Below are 24620 nucleotides of genomic sequence, written 5' to 3'. Positions count from 1 at the left end.
GCCCTCACCTGAACACTCAAACACGGATTGTCTCAGAGCTTTAATCGCTGGGCTCATATTCCCACAATAGACAACCCGAGTAGCTTTATCGCAGCCCTGAGAAGGTAACGTCAGTCACTGTCCTATCCAGACATACTTTCAATTGACTGGTGCCTTCTTTCTGCAGAGTAGGACTAGTAGAGGAAGAGTTTTAAAACGGCACTATCTTTTTACCAAATTAAAAATATAGTAAAAGTCTGCTATGTAAAATAAACCTGTGCGCAGAGTGAAAGCTGCTATGGGTTTGGTATGCTTGCTGAATCGACAACAGGGGCGAACAGATCTGACGACACAGTCTGCATCTGACGTCTCCATCCCCAGGGACCTCGCTGGGGAGCTCCTGAATTCCTATAGTAAAATGAACACAAGCTGTGTGAAGCCATAATGGTTTTTGTTTTAATGTAACTTATTTTTATCTATACTTGTTAAGGTAAATAAAAATAATGCCAAATTATGGAATAATGTGGGTCATGCCCTGGAAAACGAAAAGAACTTTGAAAGAGCTTTAAAATACTTTTTACAAGCAACACGTGTTCAGCCAGGTAAGCATTATGAACTATTAAAACTTTGGGATAGTTTACTTCTTCAAAAATCCTGGTTTAAATAGTTTGCTCTCAAGTTTTATTCCAAATGATTTGAATAGGACAAGGGTAGATGTTCACTTATTTTGAAAATTCATTAACTGCTAAGAGCCACTCATGCAGGAGATACATCAGGAAGTATTTTAAACACAATAAAGTGGTTGGTTGACACTGGTGAGCAATTTGGATTCAGTGATGTCTGCAAAAGCTTAACCAGACGCAAGCCTAGAAAGGAGGAAGGATAATTTGACACAATATAGACTACTTTTAAAAGATATTCATAAAAGGTGACCGGAGTAGTGAATATGGTCTTCAGGGGTTTTGTTATGTGGTTAAGGTGAGAGAAAGCACACATGGACTAGGGAGAGTAATAAAGTCAGGAAAATGTAATAATGAAGGGGCTGTCAAGGTTCCCACAACAGAGAGCTTTGAGTAAATGAGAGCACTTGGTGAATATGGTGAGGACTTCGTTTGATAGTAGAATTGATACCCCGTTAGAACCATGGACGTAGATAACCATGTGAACATAGATAAAAGCCAGTGAGTACCTGAAATGGAATAAGCTTCTGGAAGTTACCAGTTTCTAGTTTTTTGTTTGCTAGTTTTTGTTTTCTGGGAAAGGTAAAACAAAGCCATCGAAGGAAATGAGGCAGAATAAGAAAGTGTTGGAGTTTGTTCTCTAATAATAAAAGAACTCTTGGGAGATTCTGTTGAGTCAGTTCCAACTCAGCAACCTTTGGAATGCCCCACGGAAGCGCTGCCAGTGCGTTCCTCACACCTGGACTGTGGTCGATCCTTGTCAGAGCCGCTTTGTCAGTCCACGTCACGTTGCGTCTTCCGCTTCACTCATGCTGCTTGATCATGCATCTTGTCTTCCTCGAAGAACTCGAGGCAAAATCAAAGTACTTGATAGGAGACAAAATCTCACCAACCTCACAGGAAGCACTATAGCCGGCTCTACATCTTCCAAGATGAATTTCCTTCTTCTGCCAGTCTATGATATGTCATATATACTCAAGTATAATCTGGGTTTTTCAACACACTTTTATGCAGTTTTTATGGTAAAATTAGGTGCTTGACACAATGGATGGATGTATGGATTGTGAAAAGAGTTATATGATCTCCCACTAAAAGGATTTAAAAAAATGAGTTGCCTTGACTGATACTCGGGTCAGCTTGTACTCGAGTATATATGGTATTCAGTATTCTTCCCACCACCGTAGTCCGTTGCCCAGTTTTTGTATGTGTATAAGGTGGTTACTCTTAACTGCCTTGGATCAATTGCATCTTAGTCCTCAAAGTGATATCGTTGCTTTGCAACAAGGTTTTTCTTTGTATTTTGCTCTATGCAACATATTTGATTTCTTTAATGCTGCTTCCATGGCCCTTGATTGCGCATCCACATAACATTATTAAATTATGGATGACTTCAGTGTTTTCTCATCTATAATGTTGTATTTTTTTACATTGAGTTGTAGTCTGTCCTGAAGCCTAGTCTTTACTCTTCAACAGTAAAGTGCTTGAAATCCTCTTCACTTTGAGCAAGCAAGTCTGAGTCATCTCCATGTGGCAGGTTATTGGCGAAGCTTCAGTCCTCATGTTGAGTTCTTCATATGGTACAGGTTATTAGCTGAATTACGCAGTGTACTATTTCAATAAGAATAAAAGGATCCACTCCTGTTGCACATCTTTCCTGATTTTAAACTGTTCTCTGACCCAAAATCAGACTCACTGCCGTGGGGTTAATGCTGACTCAGAGCAACCCTGCATGACAGGGTAGATGGTCCTGTGAGTGTCCAAGACAGTAATTCTATGGGAGTAAAAAGCTACATCGTCCTCTTTCGGAGAGGCTGTTGGTTTCAAACTACTGACCTTGTAGTTAACAGCCCAACACATTACCTTTATACCTCTAGAGCTCCCTTTAAATTATATAGTAGCCCCTTTCTATTTGAATGACTGCTTATTGGTCTCTGTATGGTTTCCAGGGGAGCAAACTGGAGTGTTTTTACATTCTCTTCCTTCAAAATTTGAAATATATTCATTATGATCCCCACAATTAAATGCCCTTCTGGTATCCTTTATTTTCTACCAAGATATCTCTGGCATTGGCAGTGACGTGACATCCCTCGAATTCGACTTTAATTTCTGGCAGTTCCATTTCAGTGTGATGCTGCAACTATTTTAAATGTGATATTAATGATACTGCTCAATTTCCACATTCTGTTGGGTCACCAAGGAGTCCTGGTGGTGTAATGGTTTAGGGGTTCAGCTGCTAATCTCTAGGTCAGCAGTTCAAAACCAACAGTCACTCCACAGGAGAAAAATAAGGATTTCTACTTCCTTATTCGGATTACAGTCTCAGAAACTCGGAGGGCAGTTCAACTTTATTGTATAGGGTCACTGTGAGTCAGAATGGACTGATGGCACTTCCTTTCGCGTTGAGTAGGGTCACCTTTCTTTGGAATAGGCACAAACATGGATCTGTGCCAGTCACTTGGCCAAGTCTCAGTCTTCGGGATTTCTGGGCATAGATAAAGGAAAAGTGTGAAATTCCTAGACCAGTGTTTCACAAATTTTAATGTGCATGTACAAAACCTAGAAATCCTTTTATTCTGATAAAGGATAGCTTCTGAGATTCTACATTTCTAATAAACTTTCTGGTGTGCTTATGATTCTGGTGCTCAAACCATACTTGGAAAATCAGAGATCTAGGCACTGTGAAGGTTTAGGAACATATCGTAAAGTTATTAGGCAGCGCTACTATTGTACTGGACATTTGCAGTACCAGCTGCAGTAAAGTTGGTTTGACTTAGGTTGACCCCGTGTGTGTCAGAGTAGAACTGGTGATGCCACTGTTTTCAGAAGTAGGTCACCAAGGTCATTTTCCTGGTGCATCTTATCTGTTGGTGGACGAGCACAGCTAACCTTTCAGTTAGCAACATGACATTAATTCTTTGTATCACTCAAGAGCTCCTGGCATCTTTGTGGTGGTGGTGTGCTCTGTGAGTTGATTACAATTCACTGGTTAAGAATAGTTAATTTAAAGTAAGACTAATTGGCATGATTGTATGTTGTTTTTTTTCCTACTGCTTTGAGTAGTGAGCATTGAGAATTTTATTAACCAAGACTAGGGTTTTGTTCTCGTTGTCATTGTGCTGACTCCAACACATAGCACCCATGTAACACAGAGTGGAATTATCCTGTGGGTTCCTGGGAGTATCACTCTTATGGGAGTAAAAAGCCTTATCTTTCTCCCCTGGAAGGCCTTCTGGTTTCAAACTATTGACTTCAAGGTTAGTAGCCCAAGACATAACCGACTAATCTACCAGTGCTCCTTATTAGATATATGCTTTAAGTAAGGAAGAGGATAAGACTGATTATGATGAGACTGAATATAAGCTGGGTAAGAAGAGATGTGAGGGAGTGTGACTGGTGGAGGAAAGGCAAATAGGATCAATACATCTGAAGAATTGTCGGTGTCTTGAGTAGTATCTGTTGTGTAGCACTGTTGGGGTGTACAGAAATGTATTGGAGGACAGCAACCAAATGCCGCAATTGCTTTCATCTCAGAATGTCAAGCAAAACCTGCACTTCTATACCCTTTTTGGAATTAGGAAAACAAACCCCGGATTTTCCAGTAGGTGCCACCATGGCTACTGAACGAAGTAGTTACGGTAGAAAGGAAGGGACAAGTCATTAGTACAAAGGACATCGAGCCCGAGGAAGATTCAGATGTTGAAGTTTTTGAGAATGGTGTTCAAAAGTGTCAGGGATCGAAAGCTAAGAGACTTCAACGGTGAAAGATAGTAGGTGGTAACTTAAGGATTTGAGATTCACAGCTGAATGATTTTAGGTAAGAGAACTACAAAGGTTGTTTAGAAGGGAGGGCATGTTAGCTGGGTTCTAAAAGATTGCCAGGATTGTGGTAGAAGATGGCTGGGAAAGAGAGGGTAAAGGAAGATAAGCAAAAATCAGAAAATACTGAGGAGTGGAGAGGGGGGAGAATTGAGGGGCTGTAGAAATAAAATTATAAGGCTAGGCTAATGATTATATTTCTGTAACTTTCTCTTCACCTTTCTTTTTCTTTATTATTGAAAGAGCAATATTTTCCCCAGGTTATCATTTCTCCACTGAATTATCTTGGTATGTTAATGAAAAATTCATCTATCTTATATGGTTCTAGTTCTGAACTCCTTCTGCCCTTTTGATCTGTTTGTTTCTGTTTGACAAAGTGCATTTTCTTGATTACCGTAGTTTTGTGAAAAGTCTTACATTTAAATAGTGTAATACTTCAACTTTATTCTTTTTTTAAATGATATATTCTAGACTCTTCCTATTCCCATATAACTTTTAATATCCGTTTATAAACATCTAAATAATCATTTTGTGATTTTTTTTATTGGGATTACATTGAATATAGACATTATTCTGGACAAATGGATTTCTCAACAGTTTTGAGTCTTCTGATCCATGAGCGTGATAGGTCTACTGTCTTAAGTATTCTTTCAGTTCTCTTAGCTATGTTTTATAGTTTTCAGTGTGTGAGTCTTACACATTTTTTTAGATTTATATCTAATATTTTGTTTTGGTATTATTAACTATTTTTAAATTTTAAAATGTTTATCTTTTGCTGTTTAATAATTACAATTTTTTAAAATATTTATCTTGTGTTCTGCAGGAGTGTTAAACGCAATAATTAGTAGTTTTTTGTCCTACATCCCCAAAATTTTTCCTGGTAAATATAACAGTTTTCCTTCTCCCTTTCCTATATGGATTCTTTTTATTTTTCTGATATTTTCCATTGTTGTGCTCCTGTCTACAGTGTTGAATCAAAGTGATTGCCCTGTTATCTAAAAAGGAAAATACTCAGTTTTTCACCCAATATTTAGGTTTTTACTCTTCAATCTTCCACAGGAATGATGATGCCTGTAGATTTTTGGGGTTTGCCCTTTATGAAGTTAAGGCATTCCTTTATATTCTTAGTTTAGAGAGAGAGAATTTTCCACAAGTGGATGCTGGATTTTGTCAAATGCTTTCTCGACATCAGTGGGTATTTATAATGATTTTTATATTATAGTCTATTAATATAGTTGATTACACTGATTTTATAATCTTAAACTAACCTACTTTCCTTGAGTAAAGCCCACTTAATATTGATGTATTATTACTTATTATATTATTGGGTGTGATTTGCTAAACTTCGACTAGTAAATTTTTGTCTAATTTTGGTATCAGCTAATACTGACAGCAAGAATCACTTGATAAGTACCATATACACGCTTGTTTAAGTCACGTTTTTCAGCACATTTTTAATACAATGTTAGTGGTAAAATTAGGTGCCTCGGCTGATATTCGGGTCAGCTTATACTTGAGTATATAGGTTATCTCCTCATCTTTCAGAATTTTAGAAGAATTTGTAGAATTTTAATGCTTTCTATCTTAAAGATTTATTAGAACTTATTTTATCTTATGAAATATCTGATAATCCATTAACCTTATCCATTGTATTTTTATTCCAGTTAGTTAATTGTTTGCATCACAAGAAGTTTTGAATTTTTTTAGGTGGCAGCTTACATCAAGAATTGAGTGGAAAAGTGGGGAGAAATGAAACTTAAAGTATAAAGTGTAGCTTCATGCCCTGAGAGACTCGGTGAATGGGAATGCCCCTGATTTGGTTCTTCCTTTTTTTGTGTGTGTAGTGGAGTGTGAGAGAGGAGAACCATAGAGTCCTGTTTTGTCCCCAGTAGATTTATGAAGCAGAGAGGTTCCAAACGTTGTGCAAATGGAGATAAAATATTAATGGAATTTTTTCATGACCATTTTGAAGCTCCCTCGGCCCCATTGCAGATGAGATTTGTGACTTTTGTGGTAATGAAAGCATACCTCATTCAGTTTAATAGAGAAAGGAAACTGCAAGTACATTTGTGTAATGTACACACACACACATAGTCATACAGACAGGCTTATAGATTTGGCCAGGAAAAAATAAGCAAATTCTCTTCAAATTCCTTGTTTCCCTGGTGAAATAGGAAGATAGTGGACATCTGAGGACAGAAAAGGAATGATGGTACAGTTTGTTTTGATCTGTGTGATTGTTCTCATAGTGTATTTGTAACTGATTCTCCATGAACACAGAGTAGAACTCCATAGAGTAGAAGAACTCCAAACGCAAGGCTGTAACTTTCCAGAAGCAACTCTCCAAGTACCTGTTTGCTAGGCGCCTCTGAGGGCGTTTGAACGACACACTTTTGGACTAGTAGTCAGTACTGAACTGTTTCTGCCATCCAGGAACTCAGTAGAAAGAAATTACATAATTAAGTAGGGCTTAGAAGTGATCTGATTATAGAACTATAGTAGTATTGACATATTAGGGGTCTATTTGAGATATGTAGGGTCTTCAGTTACATTGAATTAAAAGGCACACTACTGGATTCATATAATATAATCCTAAAACAAATTTACTCTTTGAGATTTTTAAAATTGAAGTTGGTATATTACCTGTTTTTCTTGCATTGCCAAGTGTAAATTTATCTTAGAAGTAATGTTTTCTTACCCCTTCTGAAATTATTAAACTTTATAATATAAATCACTTATAAATTTTTATTTTAGTCCCTGTATTAGTATAACCCACTGGATAGAAAAGGTTATCTTATTACTATTTCTTTATTTGAGAAAATAATATTACCTTATTATAGTATCTAAAGGCTACATTTATAACTACTTGTGGGCTTCAAAAAGTTTATGGAAAGGAAGCAAAAAATAATGAAATCTGTCCGTGAACTTTTTGAAGTCCCCGTGTATTTCCTTGCCATCCATTCTGAGAACCTGACTGCAGCGGGTGGTGATTTGTTCCACTCGTATCTAAGTCAAGGAGGGAACGGTTTTCTCCCAAGTGCCACTTGGCTATTTGTAACATCCTTTTCAGGCCCTACTTACCACACATTTAATGAACGCACTGCTACTGTGAGGCTGGGACTGCTTCTCTTCGGGAGTTGCGTGAGGTTAGCTAGATTGATGGTTTCGCAAGCTCTGTACAGCCCATGAGCAGGACGTCCCCCACCTCTAAAATCATCTCTGATGTAAATAGAGAACCTCTCTTTGCTGTATGATTGATTAGGACTAATTCTCATTAACATTTTAAATTCTCAGTTGATTTGATTATATATTTTTAATCAGGCATTGCTTTTCCCTGAAATTCTTATTGTATAGAAATCAGGGTTCTATTTGTGATTTCCACATTCTATATATCTCTACATCTCCAACAAGTGGTATAAATTTATCAAAAACAAAATAAAATTCAACTTTATGGATACAGCCTGTGAATGGTGCATTTTTATAATCACTATACTCCCCAAAGTTTCTGAGACTATAAATCTTTACAGGAGCTAAAATAAAAAAAGTCTCATCTTTCTCTTTTGGAACAACTCGATGCATTAACCCATTACATTGCCATGACTAGGATGTCTGCAGTTGTAGGTGTAAGACTTGTTAGTATTGTCTAAGCTTCTCGAGGGCTTATCTCCTCCCTAGTTCCTAAGACTCAGTAGTACATATAGAAATAAAGAGGTCATTTCTCTTACCCTCCCCAACCTTACCACATAATTTTCTAAACAAACCTCAAAGGCATCTTGACAATTTTTGTGCGGTACACACAATTACCAACCTTAACCGTAATATAGCAAGTAAGGTCTTAGGACTGTTACTCTCCTCCTAGGGGAATGCCCAAGATAGATATGCTTGGCCCCTATGTGTCCTGGGAGTTGGCAGGCAGACAACTATTCCACAATTGCAAAATCATCGGTCTCGCAGGCAAGTAGTAATCACAATTTGAAACCATGTCATGTCTGTAGAGGTTATGTTGAGTAAAACTTGTCAGATTTTAAGAACTCCCTTCTGTCTTTATATCAAGCCTTTAAAACATTTACTGGGAGTTATGTCTTTTTAAATATTAGTGTTCAATGAACCCTTCTATTCAAACTGTTTTTCCTAACTGCTGAGTAATTTGCAGGGAATTCTGTGTGAGACAAAATCTCTTATGTTCTAATACGAATACAACCTTTCAAAATGCTTAAATAAACTGTATAGGAACTTATAATATAGAATGATATTGATCCTGAATTTCATTCAATATATTCTCATTGCAAACACATTTATAATTTTTTTATTTCTCCGATTTTTCCCCTACTCATGACAGTTTTTCATAGTGTCTTTGCCACCTCCGCACTATTGGTGCTGATCTGCTAATTATAGCACTTGAAGTCATTATGTAACTCAAAATAATCCTTGCCCTTGTAGAGTTGGGCCATGCTTTTTGAGTGAATTATAAAAGCCTGATGTTATGGAAATGGAAGCAAGTCTTAGTATAACGTTAAGTGAAAAGATGTAAATGTTTCATTACCTCTGCTTCCCCATCCTCACATGTTTTAGTCCTCTGAGGACCCATTCAAATAGGTGTGTTTGGTTTAGTTTGGGGTTTTTTCTGTGGTTGCTGTTCCTGTTACTGTTTTTCTAATTTCACATATTTGTTTCCATCGCTAGAGTGCTTTATTTAAATAATTTGTTTAGCTAATTTGATCATAAATTATAACAAGTTGAGAAGAGGGATTTTCATGAAGAAATGGGACCTATTCCACCATCTTTAGCATTTTTTTGCCTAGGGTATCTTCTAAAAATCTATTCCTCAGTAGTGTACATTGAGTACTATTTAATATATTTATCAACAAATTATTTTGTTTAAATTGTAGATGATATTGGTGCCCACATGAATGTAGGAAGAACTTACAAAAATTTAAATAAGACCAAAGAAGCTGAAGAGTCTTATATGATGGCTAAATCACTGATGCCTCAAGTAAGTGGTAATAATTTGTACCTATTATGCGCTGCCTATTAGATGTCAATATTGAATAAAATCATGTGGATGGAAATTTTCCCTATATTGTCCATTTTTTGTTGCAAAAGTAACACTAGAGAGGTTTACCCAGGAACAGGATTCAGGAATGATTAGGAAAGAAGGAGGCATGGAAATGAGGAAAACAGGAGTATGCGTGATGATAGCTTATGGTGATAAGCCAATGACATGAAACACATATGTGTATATGAATTGTTAGATGGAAACGGATTTGTTCTGTAACTTCATCCATTTTACAATAAAATGTTATTTTTAAATATGTAAGGCACCTATTTCTAAATGTTTTATAAAATTTACATTTACTTTTAAAGCTCGCTTAATGTAAAAATAATAATAAATTGTTCTATGGCTTATTTGAAAATTATTCAGTCAGTATAAAATTAAATTTCATTACAAATTATAAGTCAAACTATTTTGATTGAAGAGAAACTTATTTAAGCAATAAATTAGATATTCCTGTAAATAAAGTGCATCTATTGCTATATTTGTTTTCAGTTTAATAATGGTACAATTAAGACAAGGTGCATTGGATAACAGTACAAAAATGTAGGAAAATCCAACTCTTCCCTTGATAAGTCTTCAGGAAAAGGTGTTTACCATGGGCTGCAGTGTTCTTCATTGTAGTGATAATAAGATTAATGCAGAAGTAGTGAGGTTAAATTTTAATACCCTATCATTTGATCTCCCTTACAGTCCATTTAAATTTGTTGTAGTTTTTAATGTTTTCTGCTTTCTTTTTAAAAGAGGTTTTACCTGTTTTACTTTCTTGTTTCTTGTCAGTTTTTGTTCTTAATTTTTTTTTGTATATGAAATTCATGTTAGCTAAATGTAAGGAGATAGGATCTGAAATAATTGTACCTTGGGGCGATGGTAATGAAGATGAGTAGGAAATGGGGAGCTAAAGGATAAAGAAAACATCCTAAAACTAATTGTAGTGAAGATTTTACAGCTCTTCTTGATGTGATTGAACTATTAAATTGTATGGCATATGAATTATATGCCAATAGAACTTTGGGGATGGGGGGCGGCGGGAATGCCAAATAAAGAATTGAAAGGGGAAAAAAGACTAGTAATAATGATATAATAATTAAATTGTTTGAATACATGTTTTAAGTTGGAACACAGTAATCTTGGGATTTGTGATGCTTTCTTAGTTGCACTATAATAAATATCATGTTTAGGTAAAATTATGTTCTCACAGTTTCAGAATCTAGAGGTCTAAGTTCAGAGTGCTGTCTTTCGGCAGGTTTTCTCTCTTTGTGGCTGTAGGGGAACAGTTGTTTCTCTCAGCTGCTCTTCTTGCTTCCTACATAATTTTCAGGTAGCATCAATTCTTCCGGATTTTTCCTTCCTTTCTTGTCTGCCTACTTTGTTCTTCCATCTCAAAAGTGATTTTTTTTTAAGACACACTGTAATGAAATATGCCTCCTTAACATAATAAGGAAGACCCTAAGTCCCTAATCTCAGATAGAACTTTAGCCACAATACCAAAAACCAAACTCATTGCCATCTTGGTCATTGCCAACTCATTGGGACCCTATAGCACAGCACAAAACTGCAATTACAGTTTCCAAAACTATGACTCTACCTGGAGTAGAAAACCTTGTTTTTCTCCTGCGGAACAGCTGGTGATTTCAAATTACAGCCCCCTCATAACCAGTACATACCGGGGATCCTAGCCACCAATGGGGCACACAGTTTAGTTCCTAACAGGATTATTTTAATACCATTCCTCTATAGTTAAATTGTGCTTGACAAAGGTTCTTATCAGATACAATTTCTCATTATCATTGAACTTTAATCCCTATATATTTTGTGCTTTGCCTGAATAATGAATTATGTGAGCATTCCACCACTTGTGTGTCAGTTGTTCCTATTTTGGTGGCATGTGTGTTCCTGAGATGATGAAAGCTGTGTCATTTGGTACTTAAAAGAACCAGGATGATAACTCAACGTGAATAGATTTCAGTGCCGCTTCCAGACCAAGAACGGACTATGAAGAGGACTATTGTGTTCATTCCTGAAAGATTGCCTCCTCTGCACCTTATGAATAGCGGCCGAGCGTTGCCAGATCCAGTGCTGGAGGGTGAACTCCTCAGACTCAAAGCATGGCTGGGGGGAGCTGCCCTCTGAAAGTGGACATCATCATGTGGACGGAAGAACGCTGTCAAGACCTTCGTCTGCTAATGAAGCATAGCTTCAAATAAGGGTAGTCTGTCATAAGTGTCTATGAATAATCAGACTGTGGAATGCCCAAAGCAGGAATTCAGGAAAGTGAGAAGTTGTTAAAAATTAAATAGAACATACAAATATTGACGTCCTAGGCCTTAGTGAGTTAACATGGACTCATAGTGGCCGTTTTGGCAAAAACAACAAAAAACCTGTCGTGGAAGCACAGCCAGAATGCTTCGTCCAGAGTGAGGTGTGGAGAAACTGTGTCGTGCACTTTAAAGATGTGACATGATCATCCAGAGACTGCTCCCTGAGAGGAACATCATGCTTGGTAAAGCCAGAGATAGACTCTGGAGGTAGCTTGGCATGGTGGCTGAAACAGTGGGTGCCAACGTAGCGATGGTGAGGCTAGACAGGCAGTATGCCGTTGTCTAGTACATGGGTCACCATGAGATGATCTGACTCGATAGCACCCAACAGCAGATCCTGTTACCTTTCAATGTCACCAGAGAGATGTGAGTTTATAGTGAAGTTGCGAAATAAAATGAAGTATCATCAAAACCACAAGCCCTAGTAGTTCAGGGTTTCCGTGTTTGGCCACAGCTAACCAACCTAAAGGTTGATGGTTCAACTCACTTTGTGGCTTTGCAGGAGAAAGACCTAATTAATGATCTATTTCTGTGAAGATGATAGCTAAAATAGCCCTGTTGTGCTCTTGTGCTCTGTCACTTGAGGTCACTGAGTCAAACAACTCAACAGCACCCAGGAGCCAACACCATTGTTAAGACCAGGAAGTATTTCACTACCCAAACACAAGTTAGCCTAGTCTAAAGTAGACACTGATAAAATGATAGATTTGGGTTCTAGTCCTGGTTTGTCACCAATTTGCCAGAGAATGGCCTCTGAAATTTCTGACTCAAAAAGTTTAATTTTAAATAATAGGTATTAATAAAAAGTTAATACTAGTTTACTCTGCTGTCACCACTCTGAAAGTGTACTTTTTAGTGCTACAAAATACTAAGTTATGTATATTTTGTGAGTACTGCATTTGCTCTTGTGTGTTTTATTTTAATGCAATAATAAAAGAATAGCAAGGAATCACTGGTTGGCGCGAACTGTTAATGCTTAGATACCAACGGGAAACGTTTCACAAATTGCCTCCCAGAGGCACTTAAGATGAAAACCTGGTTGATGTACTTCTGAAAAGTCACAGCTGTTGAAAACCCTTTGCGTAGTTCTACAGCGAAGCACGTGGTGTTGCCAGGAGCTGGGACCAATGTGACAGCAATGAGTTGTAAAGTGAATAATAATCTTATTTTCTGCATATGTTTTAAGTAAGCCACTAGGAATACTTATAGGATATTTCACTTTTCTTTGGACTGAACTCTAAATTATGAAAACAAATTTTTTTTAAAACAGATTATTCCTGGTAAAAAATATGCAGCCAGAATTGCCCCCAACCACCTTAACGTTTACATCAATCTGGCCAACCTGATCCGAGCGAATGAGTCCCGGCTGGAAGAAGCAGATCAGCTGTACCGACAAGCAATAAGCATGAGGCCTGATTTCAAGCAGGCTTACATTAGCAGGTATGCTAGGTCACCGTAGGGAAGGTGGAAGCTGCGTCTGCCTGCCCGTGTTGACTAACGTAGCAGACGCTTTCTTTTTGTAAGTTTGTGTGGCAACTCAGAGCATAGAAGGCACGGCCTGTTGTATGTGGCACTGGTGGGCATTGACAGGGACTTGCTAAATTACCTTAGTAAATTTGGGTTTTATATGAAAGAAGAAGTAGAAGTTCCTTTTGCCTAATGTCTTTTTCATCACCTGTGTAAAATACCTAAAATGTGTAGCACATAATAGTTAACTTCTAGTATCTAATTCTCAGAAATGTTCTTCAATAAGTATTGAGAGTTGAACTGATTAATGATGCTTGAACCACCCCCCAAAAAAGCAGTTATGAGTAAAATATTGGCAACACGTAAGAATTTAATATATCAACAGTTACTTGTTCATCTCTGCCACCACCCTTCCCCTTCCCACCGCACACAAACAGAGTTACCATTTGGATTGACACTGCTCCTAGAAGTTTCTTTGCTGAGAATTTATCGTGGTTGCTCATTTGGTTTTGTTACTGTAAGTGATATTATAGAATAATAGTATTGTAAGTAACGTTTATTTTATCTCTACCCATATGTGATTTGTATATTTATATGTACTTCTCAGGAAAATGGTTTTTATGCTTTTTAACAGAAAATAGAACCATGAAGGACATATTTGTACAAAGATTTTCAAACTATGATTCTCATTTTCAGACAGTTCCTAAGAACTATCTGCAGGTGATAATCACAGCCTCACATCCTGCCAGATCAAGTTTTAAAATATTTATTTTTAATATGTGGTCATTTTTCAAAGATATATCAAAGAAAACTAATTTTTAAAGGAGTTAAAATTTTCAAGTGCTTTACTTTTTGCACAGCGAAGCTTATAATTTAGATTTTCCCACCACTACTGAATTTCTTCCTCAAATACTATTACTGAATTTTTAGACAAATTCTTTGATCTTCCCCTTCTATATAATAGCTACTCTTTTTCTGATTAAATCTACTCTGCCTTCTTTTAGGATATACCCACAGAATATATTTTCTGTGTACTCATTCCCTCACAAACTCCCCAAATTTTACTCTCATATTAATATTTTAATAATAAATATGAGTAAATCTTTTTCTTTAATAATTTTTAAACCAAATTTGCTGAACTTAGGTGAAACAATAACAGGGAATTATGTTTTAACGAGATTATTAAGAGCCTAAGTTAAAGGTAAGACAGCTGTAAGCTGTAAGTTAAGGCTTAAACCTTAGTCAAAAGATACCTACAAATGGACCTGTTAATGTTACAAGTCAAGCTTGTGTTTGATTTTTTTTTCCTACAGAGGAGAACTGCTTTTAAAAATGAATAAACCTCTGAAAGCAAAGGAAGCCTATCTAAAAGCCCTGGAGCTGGACAGCAATAATGCAGATCTCTGGTACAACTTGGCAATTGTTCATATTGAACTTAAAGAACCAAATGAAGCTCTGAAAAACTTTAACCATGCTTTAGAACTAAATCCGAAGCATAAGCTAGCACTGTTTAATTCCGCGATATTAATGCAAGAATCAGGTATGTGTGCACAAATATTTTTATATGTAAACAAGTTGTAGTTTGGAAATAGAAAGGCTTTAACTTAAACTCTATTATGCATAACCAGTATATGAATGGACAATTTATATCAAGAGTATGCATAGGGGATTTATGGGAAACATGTTTAAAATATTTGTAATAAATTCTTTTGACATACATACCATTCACTAACATAAAAGAAATTACTGTTATTCACATGTGGACTATTACTAGTATTTAATATCTGTGCTATCATTATGTATATAAATATAGTCATAAAACCTCCTATATAAAAATATACTGCCCAAGTAATTTGAAATTGTTTCTGTAATTAGCTCTACAGAGCCAGAAGCATCTCGATATATGACCCATAATTTAGATGGAAATTTTAGTTCTCTTCAAAGACAGTGTACACTGGTACAGATAAGTATTCTCGGCACACATTACCTAGGACAGATAACCCCCTCAGTACCACTATGAGAGTAGGGATACCATGAGGGTAGGAGGAAGGTGGGGGGAGAAAGAGCAAACCAATCGCAATGATCGATGTACAACACTCCCCCCACCACCACCACCAAGCTGTAAGAGCCTCTCATAAAATGATTTATTAAAATTTTAAAAAACAAAAGAGTTAAAGCTACAGGTAGACATATGGTAAGAGAAAATTATAACTGTACAGTAATAAAGAGAAAGGACAAGTTAGGAGTACATTTATTATTAATTAGAAACATCTACCTCTATTTCAAAGCCGTGGTGCTTTCAGTTACCTCATGCATGTAAAAGTTAGACATTGACTAAGAACACTGAAGAAGAAGGTATTGGTACATTTGATTATGTTGCTGGTGAAGAATATTGGAAGTGCCATGGGCTATCAAAAGGACAAAGAAAAAAACAATATACATAATGATTGACATTTTATTAAACTTTCCTTGGGAAAATTTCCATTTTTACATAGTTCTTTCATAAAATTTTATTAAACCTCTGCAGAAAATAAAAGGATCATTGTATATTTTAGGACCTATGAGCTTGCTTATAGCCACCTTAATATGTAGTACATAGGAAAATTGAAGACCAAATAGATTTAAGAAGTAGTCCAACTACTCGTAGCTAGCCACATCTAAGGACTTTTATCGACTCACTTGTCTTTGGCTTTTCTTTATTCAACACACTTTGGGGGGGAAAGTCTTTTGTCACATAAAAAGAAATGGGAGAGCTTAAAGTTTACTGTTTAAGAAATACGTAATCTAAAGGACAATTAATTTTTCGTAAAGTTAGCTAACCTTAACAATTATGAAAGATCTTCTGCTACTCCCAATTTCCCACTTGTATTCTAAACTGTAAGGTATCATCATTTCTTTCTTTGCTGTTTCTGGGCACCCTACCTGCCTGAAAATATAGGAGATGAACTGTTTCTTAAATGTTCAAATGCCCTTTCTTTCCTATGAGGACGTTGGTATTTTTTCATTCTGCTTTTAATTAGATGCAGATATTAGTTGTGTTTGATTTGTCACTTTTGAATAATCTAGCTAGATAAATACTTGACAGTGACTTTAATTCATTTGCTAACAATATATTTTTCTTTAAAAAAATATCATTGTTCTTAGGTGAGGTTAAACTCAGACCAGAAGCTAGAAAACGCCTTCTGAGTTATATCAGTGAGGAACCCCAGGATGCTAACGGTTATTTCAATCTGGGCATGCTTGCCATGGATGACAAGAAGGATGCTGACGCAGAGGCATGGATGAAGAGAGCCATAAAATTACAGGCCGATTTCAGAAGTGCCCTGTTTAATCTGGCGCTCCTCTATTCTCAGACTGCAAAGGAATTAATGGCTTTGCCCGTTTTGGACGAGTTACTCAAATACTACCCTGATCATATCAAGGGCCTCATCTTAAAGGGAGACATTTTAATGAATCAAAAGAAGGATATATTTGGAGCCAAAAAATGTTTTGAAAAAATTTTGGAATTGGATCCAGGCAATGTGCAAGGAAACCACAATCTTTGTGTTGTTTATTTTGAAGAGAAGGACTTACTAAAGGCTGAAAGATGCCTCATTGAAACATTGGCTTTAGCACCTCATGAAGAATATATTCAACGCCACTTGAATATTGTCAGAGATAAAATTTCCTCATCTAGTTTTGCAGAACAGCCGATATTCCCAACTTATGAGACTTTAAGTAAAGGACACAAAATTCCAACTAAAAATGGAAAAGAAGTCAGAAGTGAGCCCAAACCCACCCAGACCATAAAAGCAAATAGTGATAAAAGTCCATCTACACCCAACAGACAATTAGAAAAAAATACAGACGAGATTCCCCAAAAAACAACACAAGAAATCAAAGACATTGAAAAGAAAAGAGTTGCTGCTTTAAAAAGACTAGAAGAGATTGAACGTATTTTAAATGGTGAATAGCATAACTTTATGGTACAGTGCTGTCAACGAACTTCAGTCTATATCATGTGATTGTGCTGGTAGCTTTGACAGACAGCAAGACTATTTAACAACTTATCAGGAGTTGCCTCTAGATAGAATTTTCATTTTGAAAAAAGTAAGATTTTCATTAAAAGCCCTATCCTGCCCCATGGTATGTATGAGATATAACAATGTGGTTGTGTGTTGTAGTAAATATAACAGGAATACTAAATTAACACGTGGTAAATTTACATCCTGTGTTACAGAAGGGAATGTCCTTCTGTCAGAAACTCAATTAAAAATAATTTGAGATCTAAATTATAATCCTTTGTGAAGGAATTCAACATACACGGGTAAATTCTATCTATATAATACCCATTAGCTTATTTCATTTTTCCCCTACCATAGGGAATCTGGTTTATTTACTTAATATTTTTAAAACATTCTTTTTTTCTTCAGTAATCCTTGTGTTTAACCTTGGGACTTTGCACTACAGAAGAATACTAACTTTGTTTTTGTTGTTGATTTTTTTGAAGGAATACTGAATAAAACATTTGAAATAAGTAATATGAATTTAGCCTAAGAATAGACTTGCATAAATGTTTGCTTGTCTGTAAGTTCATCCGAAATGCGATTTTTAAGCAGGTTCAGGTTTTATCCACACACACATATGTTGTTCATTTTTTAACATATCACCAGGAGTTCTAAACTTAAATTGCATAATCATGGATTTTTTTTTCCTATTTCCCAAACTTTTCCTGTTTCTTTGGGCCATAGTCATATTGAAACGCATTAGTTTAAACTTTTGAGTCGTAACATAGTAGATTTCTTTATAATTTTAGGGTTAGCTAGCTGATATTATTTGGAATTTTAAGCTTTATATTTCAAAAATGACACCTATCTGATACCCGTTATAACTAAAATAAATCATATTACTGAAGAAAAAACTATGTCAACTCTAAGAACTAAGTTCTGCACTATCCTGCTGTGGTGTGTATTATTATTAAATACTTATTTTGACTACTGAGCTTTCACAAAAATTTTAGAGCCATTTAAATTCCATCAATTATGGAAAATAGATTCTTTTATTTTCCCATAAGTATGCAAATGTGACATAACCAAAACTGCATTCTCGGGGGCCTCCTGGAGAGCCACAGGCCCCTTGGTGGCACTGTCAGGCGGCATCAGACTGCTCACCACAAAGTCAGCAGGTCAAACCACCTGCCACAGTGAGAGAGAGGAGACAATCTGCCCCTCTGAAAATGGACAGCCTCAGAGCCCTCCGTGGGCCCTCTACTAGGAGTCTAAATGGACTCGTTGGCCTTGGTTGGTCCATTATCCTACTAGATAGAGAACTAGGATCTGGTTCAACTGCTTTCGAAAACTATAAATCTGAAAAAATGCTAGGTTGAAGAGTTGTCAAATTCATTCATTCACATACGTTTCATAATGCCTAACAAATTTAGTTTTAATTTATAATGTTAAGAGCTCAAGCTATTGTAGGTCGGTGACTACTTCTAATTATGTAGTATTTCACAGACTATTCCTTTGAGAGAACTACTTTCTAATTATGTGTGCTTCAAAAAGGGTCTTCAATGATATTTGTAAAGAAATGCTTTATAAATAGGTCACAAGACAACATGGACTGCGTGGAGGCATGTTCTGATCAGGGTCCCCGAAGATCTGCCATCGGCTTCTTTTGCAGAGTTTAAAGTAAGCACTGACTCCGGTGTGAATGCATTTTGATCCAGGAGATTCTCAAAGCAATGCCTGCCGTGTATACTCGAGGATGAGCCGATCTGAATATCAGCCGAGGCACCTAATTTCACCACAAAATCTGCATTAAAAATGTACTGAAAAACTCGGCATATACTCACGTATGTTCAGTTCCTAAATTATGGCTTGACTGCAGATATAAGATGAAGATTACCTCATATGCCATGACTTGAACAATGAAATCTGTGTCGTTCCTATGTTCTCTCTGTATGTTTTGATTTCTGTATCTTGAGGAAACATTTCTGAATGTGAACTTCTGTTACACTATTGAGTAAAGAATGGTCAGATTAGAAGAGAAGATTATTGCATATAAAGACATTTTCATGATGGATCTTAAATAAAAGCATGTAATGTTTTTATAAAATAAAAAATTTCCAAATTATGAATGGTATATATTTATGTTGCACAATTATTTTTGTAGAAAAAAATACCCTTCATAGTACCACTTAAAACAAGTAGGAGACTTTTAGCATGTACTCCACTTTGTACAAATTACATCTAAATGCCGTTGGTGTAGAGCTATGCATTAGTTTTGTGGGTTTTTTTCAAATTATTTTATTGGGGGCTTGTACAACTCTCACCGTACATACATTGTGTGTGTCAAGCACATTTGAACATTTGTTGTTGCCCTCATTTTCAAAACATTTGCTTTACACTTGAGTCCTTGGAATCAGCTCCTCATTTTTCCCCCTCCTTCTGAACCCTTCATAATTGATAAATTATTATTTTACCATATTTTACACTGCCTGGCATCTCCCTTCACCCACTTTATTGTTTCCCATCCCCCAAAGAGAAGGTTATATGTAGGTCCTTGTAATCGGTTCCCCCTTTCTACCCTAACTTCCTGTTTTGTTTTGTTTTTTAATTAAAGTTATTCTAACTTTTAGTCAGGGTTGAAGACCACTGCTCTAGTTCAAGAAAATCATTTTATTTTTCTTGTATTTTTTTTTAAGCAAACATAAAAGTCCCCTCTCCACTCACCCATATTGCCTCTTATGGGGAACGTGGGGACGGCTTAGACCAGTTTGCTAACCTGTGGTGCAGAGGTGTGCCGCTATAAAGGAGGGGGCCTGAGAGTGGTAACAGGCCTGTGTGGTGAGGGGATGAAATTTTAATTCTCAATAGTTTTACAAGAGAATCTCCTCTCCAAGAGTTCTGGGAAATCTTTGACAATCCTCAAAGGGCAGTTGTGTTCCTGTTCTATTACTGTGTCACTGCGTCTCAGATGGCAGAATTGCTTTCTTACGTTACTTCTATACATGTTATCTTATTCATTATTGGAATCCAGTGGTTAATGTTCAGATATCGATAGCTTGGAGGTGAAACTAATCAAATATGTAATTTAACTTTACAACTTTTCATGTAAATATTTGGTATTTGAGTTACGCAATTCTAATAAAAATGCTTTTTCATTACATCTAGTTTGAGCGCTCAACTTGATGTTATAGACTGCTTTGAAAATGCTTTAATGAGAAATATTAAGAAAAATATAGATTTGTATGTCAATTTATACTTAAGAAATCCATATATTTGTCATATTTATTTTTTTAAAAATCTAATTGTCTGCATTACTAAGCGCTATTTAAAAATGAACACCCCAACAGATCTGGTACCTTAGTCCAGATTGTGTTATCTGTTGGAATCTGTCAAGCATTCGTATTAAGGTTTAATATGAAAATAATTTAAAATTGTATGCATTTTCTATCGTTTTGTCTGTGTGTACCATATTTTTAAATGTTCACTATTAAACATACTTTTAAAACCTTAACCTAATTGCTTTTTAATATTATAATTAAAAGCATGAGTGTCTAGGAACGTTTACCCACAAATAAGAACCAGCATGTAGCAATATCCTGACAAAGATACACATTAAATTACTGCATGATCATGGCACATATGAGGGTCCTCAAAATTTTTACTATCATATTTTTCCACAAACTTTTTGAAGCCCCATGTCACACTTAACACTGATTGAAACCAGTGGGGGCAGGGGGAGTTACACTTAAACTCAACCTTGAAAATGTGCACACAATTGGAAGTCAGAATAGTGAAATAACTAGGTGTTCAGTCCTAGATTCATGTGGAATCAAGTTCTGGTACCACGTTTATTGTTTGTGTAAGTTATGGGAATTTTTTAAACCTATTTCTTAGTTTCATCATCTATGGATTAAGAATACATTCCTCATAAAGTTTCTTAAAAGATTAAATTGCTCACAACAGTTTCTAGCACATAGTAAACAATGTGAGTTAATCAACAAACCTTAGACTTGAATTTGATGCATATTATTAGATTTATACATGGTGCGTTGTAGAAGTCAGTGATGGTCATGGAAGCGAACACATGAGTAAAAATGAAAGAGTAATGCTTACTCTTTAACCAAATAAGCCAGCAAGTTCATAGATAGCCTAAAATATATTTGGTGTCAATATGCACAGTTTGGAACTCAAAGATACATCAACTTTTCTTTGCTTAAAATATGAGTAACAAAGTCTGAAGACAGTCTGATGAATTCATGTTCTGTGGGACTGACCTTTTAAATATTTCCATCAACATATTTCTCACGAAGTAGCATTTACGGTCTGTAAACCTGCTTTTATGTTTCTGGCTTGACAAAACACTACTCAACAAACCAGTCTACTTTGTCCTTTTTAGAAAAACCTTCATGATCAAAAGTCTTAAACCCCACAGCTCTAATTTTAGATTATTTGGAATGTAGTTTAATTAAATTATTTCACACACAAGTAAAAATATTAGTCAATATCATTAATCCATCTCAGGCTAATTCAAGTTAACCTCATTTTGTGAAGTTGTAAGAAAAAAAAGTGGAAGTTATGCCAGAGAATTTGGAGTTGCTCAATCACTTTTTGTAAGTTAAAAGATAAAGAATTTTAACCTTACAAGGCTGTGAGTCACTAGAGTCACACAGGGTGTCTATGAGTGAAAAGGACTGAGTGGCAGTGAGTTTGAGATTACTTCAGAGACCTGGCAGACAGTTTGTTTTTATGGACTCTGGTAATTAGTAACTTGACTGTCAGCAGAAGCTGGACCTGGGCCCAAGAGCACTATGAAATGAATTCCTGGGCAGTAAAAGGTCGTATGCATTTAATCTATGGCCTCTTTTATTATGTAATTTCCCCCTTCTCTGGGGAACAATGATTCCAGATAGACGTGATTAGAAATCACCCATCTAGCTTTTCTCAAAGCTATGCAACTGAATTCAATGGTCTAGACCTTACATTCTCAAGCTTTCCTTCCCCTCAACCAAACCCCAAGGCCAGAGGATAACCGGCTACTTTGTTCAGGGGGTGGCGGGTGGAGGATGGGGTGCATATAGTTAAAGGGGGAAGGGAGTGAAGTGTAAGAAAACAAGCTAGAGAGGAAGAGCCTAAAAGAAAGAACCCAACATTAAGCTTGGAAAGGAGGTGGGACTCTTCAAAAACAAACAAGCTTGCTAAGCCTTACTCAAAACAATATAGGTATTGATACAGGGTGAGACATGATAGGCTAAGTAAGGCATTGCACTGCTAACCACAGGTCAGTGGTTCAAACCTACCATCAACCGTTTGGGAAGAAGATGAGGGTCTGTCTAGTAAAGATGTAGTCTCAGAAACTATGTAGGATCCCAGAGTCTGTATTGACGCGTTGGTAATGGGTTATCGGCTTAGGTCAAAAACAAATACACAAAAATCTAAAACCTTTAAACCAGCTATAAACTAGAATACAGCAACAGAGGGAAAAATAAAAATAGATTACAAAAGACCATGTTAGACTTCAGAGCTAATAGGTCAGTGGTTACAATAAATATAAATGGGTTAAACGTAAGATCAAAGTTTTCAATATTTAATTAAAAACAAAATATGTTGTCTTCAAAGCACTCTTGAAAATATATGAAAAAGAACTAAAATTACAATAGATCTTCCAGAAACATATGAACCAAAACTAAGCTAAGGCAGGAACTTAAATAAATGACAAAGAATTTAATGCAAAGGAAAACATAAGGGAAGAGAATGGTGTATATTTTTAAAAGATAATGTACTAAATCAGCCCATTGTCATCAAGATGAACTTTGTAGGATAGAGTAAAACTGCCCCATGGAGTTTCTAAGACTAATCTCTGGGGAAGCAGACAGCCACATCTTTGTATCAATAAGTAGTTGGTGGATGTGAACCACCTACCTTTCCACTAGGAGCCAAGCACCTAACTGCTGTGCTACTAGGATTCCTCAAAGAAACAATAGAACAGAATAACATAAGTCATAATAAATATATATAGGTCACTTAACAATGCAATCTAAAATATAGATCTGTCAAACAAAATTACAAGGAAATAAGCAAATCATACATTGTATTTGATTTTAATAAATTCCTGTGAGAAAATAATAAATTATGCAGAGAAAACAGTAGATACAGAAAAGACTTAAATAACTAATAAATTTGACTTATTAAATTTCCATAGAATCTCACACGTGCATCATAGACTATGTATTTTTTCTAAATACATAATGAAACATTTTTAGAAGTAGGCTATATATCAGGCCATAAAGAATCCTCAGTGAATTCCTAGATCAAACCTGCATTGGAGTCCATTTCAATTCCTAGTAACCCTATAAGGTAAGGTGAAACTTACGGTTTCAGAGCCTGTACACCTTCATTGTGCATCTTTCTCCCAGGGACCAGCTGATGAGTCAGAAATGCCTTCCTTAGGGTTAGCAGACCAATGAGACACCATGCAGTAAAATTAGGAATGGATCAGAATGGAAGAGGACTTGTACAACTAGGTAGAATGTGGTAGACCATAGGTGAATAACATTCTCACTACTAGATTTTTTTTTTAAGATAGATTGGAAAAGGTTTGGATTTTAGTGGTGGTGTTTTTTAGCATTTTATTTTATTTTTTTATCATTTTATTGGGGGCTCATACAACTCATCACAATCCCTATATACATCCATTGTGTCAAGCACTTGTGTACATTTGTTGCCCTCATCATTCTCAAAACATTTGCTCTCACTTGAGCCCTTGGTATCAACAACTCATTTTTTTCCACCTCCCTCCCTGCTCTGCCCTCCCTCATTAACTCTTGATAATTTATAAATTATAATTATTTCATCATATCCTACACCATCCAATGTCTCCCTTCACCCACTTTTCTGTTGTCCTTCCCCCAGTGAGGAGGTTATATGTAGATGCTTATAATTGTTTCCCCCTTTCCACCCCACCATCAAACTGTGTTGCCAGTTCCTATCTGTACCAGTGTGCATCCTCTGGTCTAGCCAGATTTGTAAGGCAAAATTGGGATCATGATGGGTGGGGAGGAAGCATTTAGAAACTAGAGGAAAGTTGTATGAAACTAGAAGAAAGTTTCATTATTGCTACACTGCACCCTGGCTGGCTTGTCTCCTCCCCGTGACTCTTCTGTACGGGGATGTTCAGTTGCCTACAGATGGGCTTTGGGACCCCATTCTGCACTGTTCCTCATTCGCAATGATTTGATTTTTTGTTCTTTGATGCCTGATACCTGATCCCATTGACACCTTGTGATCACACAGCCTGGTGTGCTTTTTCCATGTGGGATTT

The 24620-nt window shown here is 36.3% G+C and overlaps 1 protein-coding gene across 6 annotated transcripts in view; it reads left to right on the top strand.

The window, feature by feature from the left end:
• The window catches only part of TMTC3 (transmembrane O-mannosyltransferase targeting cadherins 3), a 66550-nt gene extending 45737 nt beyond the window's left edge, over nucleotides 1–20813 (top strand). For all 6 annotated transcript variants that reach the window (XM_075551201.1, XM_075551200.1, XM_075551202.1 and 3 more), the window contains 5 exons: nucleotides 470–581; nucleotides 9365–9468; nucleotides 13120–13289; nucleotides 14630–14856; nucleotides 16461–20813. In XM_075551201.1, coding sequence (XP_075407316.1) covers nucleotides 470–581; nucleotides 9365–9468; nucleotides 13120–13289; nucleotides 14630–14856; nucleotides 16461–17269 — 1422 coding nt within the window. In that variant the 3' untranslated portion in view covers nucleotides 17270–20813. The remainder of the gene's footprint in view (nucleotides 1–469; nucleotides 582–9364; nucleotides 9469–13119; nucleotides 13290–14629; nucleotides 14857–16460) is intronic.
• The last annotated feature ends 3807 nt before the right edge of the window (nucleotides 20814–24620 follow it).

This window comes from Tenrec ecaudatus, chromosome 6 (genome assembly GCF_050624435.1).
Source record: "Tenrec ecaudatus isolate mTenEca1 chromosome 6, mTenEca1.hap1, whole genome shotgun sequence".
NCBI classification, from domain to species: Eukaryota; Metazoa; Chordata; class Mammalia; order Afrosoricida; family Tenrecidae; genus Tenrec; species Tenrec ecaudatus.
This window is presented reverse-complemented; position numbering and strand designations above follow the sequence as displayed.